This window comes from Gasterosteus aculeatus, chromosome 15, assembly GCF_964276395.1.
Source record: "Gasterosteus aculeatus chromosome 15, fGasAcu3.hap1.1, whole genome shotgun sequence".
Classification (NCBI taxonomy): Eukaryota; Metazoa; Chordata; class Actinopteri; order Perciformes; family Gasterosteidae; genus Gasterosteus; species Gasterosteus aculeatus.
The window spans coordinates 16,678,346-16,686,633 of NC_135703.1; the positions used below are offsets into that span (position 1 = coordinate 16,678,346).

The 8,288-nt window shown below is 46.8% G+C and overlaps 1 protein-coding gene across 1 annotated transcript in view; it reads left to right on the top strand.

The window, feature by feature from the left end:
- The window catches only part of eipr1 (EARP complex and GARP complex interacting protein 1), a 38,150-nt gene extending 31,315 nt beyond the window's left edge, over window positions 1-6,835 (top strand). Inside the window, exons 7-9 of the mRNA XM_040200045.2 lie at window positions 405-572; window positions 2,519-2,686; window positions 6,284-6,835. Coding sequence (XP_040055979.1) covers window positions 405-572; window positions 2,519-2,686; window positions 6,284-6,458 — 511 coding nt within the window. The 3' untranslated portion in view covers window positions 6,459-6,835. The remainder of the gene's footprint in view (window positions 1-404; window positions 573-2,518; window positions 2,687-6,283) is intronic.
- Window positions 6,836-8,288: the final 1,453 nt, after the last annotated feature.

Consider the following 8,288-nt stretch of genomic DNA (forward strand, 5'->3'; position numbering starts at 1 on the left):
TGAACTGTATATTTGAGGAGAGGAGATGAGGTGGTGGAGGTGGGCTCATAGATGGAACGTGGTAATCCCTCCTCTGTAATGCCGTTCCGTTATCTTGCAGCGTGGTCACGAGTCCTTTATAACTCACCACGTCTTCACTGACAGACACAGAGGAAGCTTTATTCAGCCAGAATGTCCTCTCTCTCTCATCTCCTCTCCCCGTTGTTCTTCCATATTCCTGTCTCTCTCTGTCCCCCTGTCTTCCACACCCCACTCTTATCATTTCTGTCCCCGGCTGCTGGTTCTAATCCCTCCATCCTAATTCTTTCATCCCTCTTGCGTGCTGTCATCTCCTTTCGTCCTAATCACCCCTCCCTCCCTCCCTCCCTCCCTCTCTCTCTCCCTCCCTCTCCCCCCCTCTCCAGTCAGATCTACTGCATAGAGAATGCCCACGGCCAGCTGGTGCGTGACCTGGACTTCAACCCCAACCGCCAGTACTACCTGGCCAGCTGTGGAGACGACTGCAAGGTCAAGTTCTGGGACGTCCGTAACGTCCAGGAGCCCGTCAAGACCCTGGAGGAGCACTCGCATTGGTGGGTGGACCGGGGTCCAGGTTCAGGTGTGGGGGGGGGGTACTGTACCGAGCACCAGAGTTCAAGTTTCCACGGTCGGCCCACATCGGCCCCTCTCAAGTGTCACACAATCAGTGTCCGTGTTCAATATTTAATGGAGTTTTCTTTATGGGCATTGAAACAATATAAACATTAAAACCGTATTCCACAATGATCACAACACAGTGTTAAAAGGGAAGTAATGTGGGTGGGCTTTGACATAGTTTAAATCCAACTCAAATATAATGCAATAACCTTTTGATAGTATCAACTTCATATTTAAGCATATCTCTTTCCATCTGGAAGATTGTCCCTACTGTACTTTAGGCGGATTAGTTCCTGTGGAACTCCCGTCCAATCATTTCATCTGAGCCCAATGAATGAATGAATATACCGACTATACCGTCATGATGTGTGTGTGGTGGTTTCACACAGCGTGGAGTGTTATTCAGGCGCAAGCACAGTAACAATAACGATAAACATGGTGATAACTGCTGTGGTTTTATTAATGTCTTTATCTCCTTGCTAATGAAATGCACTAACTACTCCTCATGCAATTAAAGGTATTTGTACACTAATTACTAATTAAATAGGCTGCTACTCATTTTGTCAGTGTGAGTCAAAGGGCCGAGTCCTGCACTGCTCGTCCTCTGTGAGGCCTGGGGGCGGGGCCAAGAGCTCAACGTAGCGTGCTGCAGAAGTGTGTGTATGTGTGTGTCCATGCCTGTGTGTGTGTGTGTGTGTGTGTGTGTGTGTGAGCATGGGAGACACACTCTCCCTCTCCTGTGTGAGCTGAATAGATGATCAGTGTGCCTGCGAGCCAAACTAGGCTGCTGCTGCAGCACACCAATAAATAAAGATAAAGGCACACACACACACACACACACACACACACACACGTGTTATCTAGAAAAGAAAGATATACTTGCAGAACATATCCATAACTGTAGATAGCTGCAGACGGGATCGCTTCAGATAGGAGATACGTGCGTGTGTGTGTGTGTGCGTGTGTGTGTGTGTGTGTGTGTGTGCGTGCATGTATGTAAGTTCGTGTTGTGTGTGTGTGTGCGTGCATGTATGTAAGTGTGTGTGTGTGTGTGTTTTTTGTGAGGGTCCTCTTTTCATCTCTCTGTGTGGCTACATGTGTTATATATTATTTCAATAATGCACATGTGTGTATTGGTCCTGTGTGTACACTCTTTAGTGTGATGCATAGGAGTGTGTGTGTGTGTTGCAGGAGCAGGGATATGGCCTCAGGGCTGCTGGGGGTATTGGGGACTATTTTTTTAGCAGCGAAGCGGATTAGGGGAGCGCGGGGAACGGCGTGGCCGAGGCTGATTTCCTGTCAACAGCCTCCGTTATCCCTCAATCCCTCCCTGTGAGGGAATTGGTGCCGCACTCTGAGCTGCACCCCTGGCTCACACACACACACACACACACACACACACACACACACACACACACAGGGTGAATAAGAGCGGGAGAGGGGGACACTGTAGACAGAGGAATAGAAAGAGGGGGACACAGAGAGAGGAAGGTGTGGAGGATTGGACAAGGTGGATCAGAGCAACCAGGATGAGGGAGTTTATGATTATGATCATCGGCTCGTGAACTGAGCCCGAATGTAGAGTGAAAGGTACCAAATCCTCAATTGTTGACATCTGAGTCTACACCTAGAGGGGCACGAAGGCTGTGAATCCCACTGTGAGAACGCTGAATTTTCTGCATGATTTGTGTGGGCATGAATGCATGAAAGAGAGACTCACGACTATGTGTGTGTGTGTGTGTGTGTGTGTGTGTACATTTAGTTCACCCTATTAAGATCAGTTTTTGTTTGGAACAAGAGATCCACACGCGGCTCTTTAACACAGCGCTGCATGAATGCACTGCAGTGATTACATGTCGCCTGGTGCGTGTTTCCATCCCAGGGTGTGGAGCGTCCGTTACAACCACAGCCACGACCAGCTGGTGTTGACGGCCAGCAGTGACAGCCGCCTCATCCTCTCCAACATGGTGTCCATCTCCTCTGAGCCATTTGGGCACTTGGTGGACGACGAGGAGCTCAGCGAGGGGGAGGAAAACCACCACGAGGACAAGTAAGGGAACCACTCGTCCTTAGAGAAGGAGATGCTTCTGTTTTTCATTGATACGCTTAAAGGTGACGACGTTTTATTCTACTTCAAGCTGGATTTACGGGCGACTGTGTACTACACTGTGTACTCGCCACGGGCGAGTGTAATGGAGGGAAGGAATTGACATAGAGCGGTACATTATCAGCTCCTTTACCAATTATTGATGTTTATATTGTGTATAAAGCGTCCCTCATTGCCAAGTAATTATACATTAACAGGGTTGTGATTTCATTCTTCTGAATGCTTTAGTGACGCGTCCTCTGCTTCTCCCCGGTGATCCGTCAATGACCTCCATCATCGTTCAAGTATTTGCACAGTAGAGCCGCTCCTTTAGTTTGAATCTGCATCATAATGCACATGGGGGATCTCTCAGGTTCAATAGAGGGCTCTAATGTGTTGAAGACGCTCTGCATACTCAGTGTGCTCACTACATTAGATGGAGTTTGGAGAAGCAAACAGCAGCAAAGCAACGTACTGCTGTGGGCGTATTTTAGCACACCTACGTGTATACAAGATATATTACTGATATTTGACCCTTCTGACTTTGAGATCAGTCAGCCCTTTCTGACAAAACCTCTGCTCTCAGCCTCTGATCCTTTGATAAAAACAGTGACTTTACAACTAAGTCACATAATACCACAAAAGAACGAACCCACCGATCCAGATGTGGACCACTAACTCCAGAGTTCTGCCAGGTAAATTGACTCTTTTGTCAGTCGAGTCTCCTGACTGAAAGGGGAAGGTAAAGTGGTGGAAATATCGTACCCTTTTACTGGTTTGTATTACACGTCTCAGAATCTGGGCGTGTTGGTCGGTGGAACAACCAGGCTCCAGTTCTAAGTTACTGGTTCCTGGCCGAATGAAACACAGCGTACAGCTTACACCAAAAGGCTCTGTGTATTCAGGACACAGATATTAGACCTCCGCAGGTTGAACTACCTGAACCGTCTCTTCCACATCCATTCGCAAAGTTGTGTTTCACTGTTTGGATATTATCCGTAATGTTTTCCATTCACTGCTTTTAAAATGTGCCCAATTCCCCCTCTGACACTCAATGACTGACTCTCATCCACAATTATCACCTCTTCTTTCTAATCACCAGCGCTCCGCTTTGGTCCCTTCCAATACGCCCTTTGACCCCTCCCGTACGTACTGTGCGAGGCCTGGACACTGCGTACAGGACTCCTCCAGGCTGTAACTTGACACTTTCATACGGATGTTTACCAGATTCAACAGGTCGTGAAACATTTGCAGAATGTTTTGTTTTAAGTTGGCCAAGCAAAAGGACTGATATTATCTGCTAGGCCTTTTTGTCAATACAACAACCCCTCATTAGGATGAGTACATATTCACTCCTCCTCCGTTGAGATCGGGTGTTAATGGAGGCCTGTAAAACACCTTCAGTTCATTAGGTCCACGTAGCTAAAGCCGATGCTGTCGAATGCAAAAGGTCTGTGGGATTAAGGGGGAGATATTCATAACGATTCCATTGGTGTGTAATCATCAGAAACTCTGATTGGTTGCGTGTTTGTTGGCTTTCAGTGAGCCTCTCCTTTCTGTGCTCTCCACAGACGGCACAACGTTTCTATCGTAGCCCAGAACAGACTAACCAGACGTTGTCGTCCTCTGACCTTGGGAAGGGAGGCGGTTGTGGCGTTCTACACGGCGTGTCTGTAATTCAGCTGTATAATCGCTTTGTTAGGGTTTTAGTTTGTGGGGCTGTTGAATGACGTCGTGTTTTACAGACACACTCACTCACTCATTGTAAATCAGATGAACAAAATATTAATAACCTGTTTCAGGATAATTCAACAGACACCTCTCTTTGAGGTGCATTGTGTAGAATCCAGTCACATGCTCATGACAAATAGGGGGTCGCCGTTTCCAGTTCCAGTCACTGGAGATGCGTCTTTGTTTGTGGACGCTAAGATATCACATGATTTCATCCCCTGAGGCAGAAACTTCCCTTTTCATTTCTTTAGTTTTTCGTACCTCCATTGCTACCAGCATACTTCTTTCAGAGGGGGCAGCTTAGGGAGCCAGTGAAAGCAGATATGAAGATTGAGCAGATCTCACATGTTGAGGCTTTAAACGGGCATAGTACTCAATAAACAGGCGGTAGTGTTTATCACTGTGACAAATGTTGCCCTGTTTGTAGTGCACGCTGCTTTGCATTAGCAGGTGAACCGTCCATTGACAAAACCCTTAAAATTAGTCGAGTGTGCTCACACGCACCCTCTTGTTCCTTTTCTATACCAGCGGAGCACTTAAGAGTGTTTTTATTTCAGGCTGCAGCCCGAGGGAGCAGCTCTTGTCTGTGAGAAAGAGTTAATGTGTCAAATAAATCCAAATATGTAGCCGCTGCCTAATGGGAGGAATTTGGGAAGTTAATAATACTAGATGATAATTCTGAAAATGTGTGTTTGATGTCAGGGTGTTGGTGGCAGAGGTGTCTCTGCACTGGGGAGGTTGTTTGTGTGCTGAAGACGGGGGGAGTAAATGCTCTCCAGTACTCAGCTGGTGTGTGTGTGTGTGTGTGTGCGTGCGCTATCCACAAAGCAAAGAAGCCGTACAAACACAGGTTGTGTGTGCTTCATGGAAGCATATATATGACCAGCGTAATGCTATTGAGCCGTGCTTTTACAGGAGGGTTTTGTTATTTCAATCATACACGCGCACAAGCACACACACACACACACACACACGCAGGTGACCAAACACACATTTTCCACGAGGTGTGTGTTGCTCTGCTGACAGACAGTGGTGAGTTGTTGGCGGCTTCAAGTCATTTTTGATAACAGGTTTCTGCAAATATCTTTTTTTAAATGTCAATCATCAACGGTTCATTCATCATACAACAAAAAAAGGATTTTTTTCCACAATTTGCTAAAATAATTTTCGCATATTTGGGGTCTCAAAAACTCTCAATGCAGAATTTGATGTGGATTGTTCAACTGGAGCAGAATTCCTGCACTAATTTACACAAGATATTTTTAACAGTCTTGATTCATAAAGGTGATAAAATCAAAGGTCATTAGTATTATGCCCTCATGATTGGATACATGGTATTAATTGTGAAATAATTAACATACGTATTTGATTAAAGGGCATGTGTACCACATTAAGCTGTATTGTAAAATGTAATTGATTCATCTCAAATGTAATGACAATAAGTTATTACACCGGTCGATTGGGATCAAAGATACTTTACAGCTAGACGGGATCTAGTGTGAACGCCACTCCATGCAGGTCCTGCCAGAGGTTGCGTGTGATTGACTGCCGGCGTTATTTCTGTTAACGACGCCTTAGTCTGGGAGGAAAATGGTGCCAAAGCACCCGCTTCCCTTTTCTCTGCCACCAGCGTCCGAGAGGAGGACACCGTGGACAAACCGCCAACAAGCACCAACAATAACCACGTGTTTATTTACGTAGGTCACGAAGAGGCATCATGGTTGAGTGGTTTCCCAGCCAGATGCTCCTCACAATAACTCTGACTAGATGAATCAGTCTCTCCGGGTCCAAAGCTCACCCTGCCTGTGTTTTGTGCTGCGTGTGCTTCAGGGGTAAGGAGCCCCTGCAGGACAGCGTGGTGTCCACCTTCGAGGAACACGAGGACAGCGTCTACGCGGCCGAGTGGTCGTCGGCCGACCCCTGGCTCTTCGCATCGCTCAGCTACGACGGGCGCCTCGTCATCAACAGGGTCCCCCGCGCCCTCAAGTACCGCATCCTGCTCTGAGAGGCTGGGGAGGGACGGGGGATTAGAACGTGCGTGCACGTTTGATGGTGCAGAAAGCAAGTGAGGAAGTAAGCCGACAGACATTCCATCGTGCGAGATGCTGCAGTGTGTGATGTCAAACGCTGTAGCTTACACGCTTCACTGACCACGGGAAACAATGAAAGGCTTTTGTTGCTTAAACAAGTCCTGGAAGAACATCTGTCATGCTGTGACACATGCGTGATAAATCTGGAAAAATCATGTGCATAAATATGTTCCTTCCTGACGATGTTTTTTCTGAATCTTCTTTGTTTTCATGTTAACTTTGTCTTCAGCCTGCTGTTATCTGGTACCGCCATGGTTATGACTGATATTGAGTAAATAAATAAATACAAGTATTTTTTGGGATACATCATTAATCCTGCAATATATTTTGGGCCACTTGGGGGAAGCATAAGAAGCTGTGAAAACTGACATATTATATGACCTTGGAAAAGTTAAAATGCCAAACAGTTATCTGTGAAAACATATAGGAGCCACAGAGTCACCTCCTCGTTCACTCACTGACTCTCCTTTCATCTGCTTCTGGATGAGAGAAAGGATGTTGAGCTGCTGCCGTTCAGAAGGTGACGTTCCACCGCTTGGTCACTTTTGTCTGTGAGACCGTAGCACAAAACCCCCAAACAACACGCCGAAAGATGCAGCAACGCAGAGTGTGGATGGATGGATGGATGGATGGATGGATGATTAGATGGAAGGATGATTGGATGGATGTATGGAAGGATGGATGGATGGATGATGATTAGATGGATGGATGGAAGGATGATTGAATGGATGTATGGAAGGATGGATGGATGGATGATGATTAGATGGATGGATGGAGGGATGATTGGATGGATGTATGGAAGGATGGATGGATGGATGATGATTAGATGGATGGATGGAAGGATGATTGGATGGATGGAGCTATGGAAGGATGATTGGATGGATGGATGGATGGAGCGATGAAAGGATGGATGGATGATTGGATGGATGGATGGAGCGATGGAAGGATGGATGGATGATTGAATGGATGGAAGGATGATTGAATGGATGGAAGGATGGATGGAAGGATGATTGAATGGATGGAAGGATGGATGGATGGATGGAAGGATGATTGAATGGATGGATGGATGCAAGGATGATTGGATGGATGGAGCGATGAAAGAATCTATGGATGATTGGATGGAAGGATGGCTGGATGATTGGATGGATGGATCGATGGATGATTGGATGGAAGGATGGATGGATGGAGCAATGGATGATTGATTGGATGGATGGATGGAGCGATGGAAGGATGGATGGATGGATGGAGCGATGGAAGGATGGATGGATGGATGGATGGAGCGATGGACAGTGGATCACTGTTTCACACCACTACCTCTATTTGTCGACCAAACGCAATTAGAAATTTCTCTACCGTCACCATCTGGATCCGTTCTTCCCAGTCCTCCTCTATGTGTCACGTGCTGCCACCCCCCCCCCCCCCCCTCGCCCCCCCACACACACACACACACTCACTCTCACTCTACCGTGTGTGCTGAGGCTGGTCGATAGTGACAGTGCGAGCCTCCGCTATGGCAGACACACCATTGACAGGCCTTTTTAATTGCAGCTTTATTCTATGCATCACACTTTGGCGTGCGCACACACACACACACACACACACACACACACACACACACACACTCACACGACAGTGCCAAGGGAGGGGCATGGCTCTTTATTAGCTATGCCAGTTGGAACAGCGGCACTGTGGCTGAATACACAATATATTTGTCTGTCTAATCAAAGAGGCTGCTCTCACACACG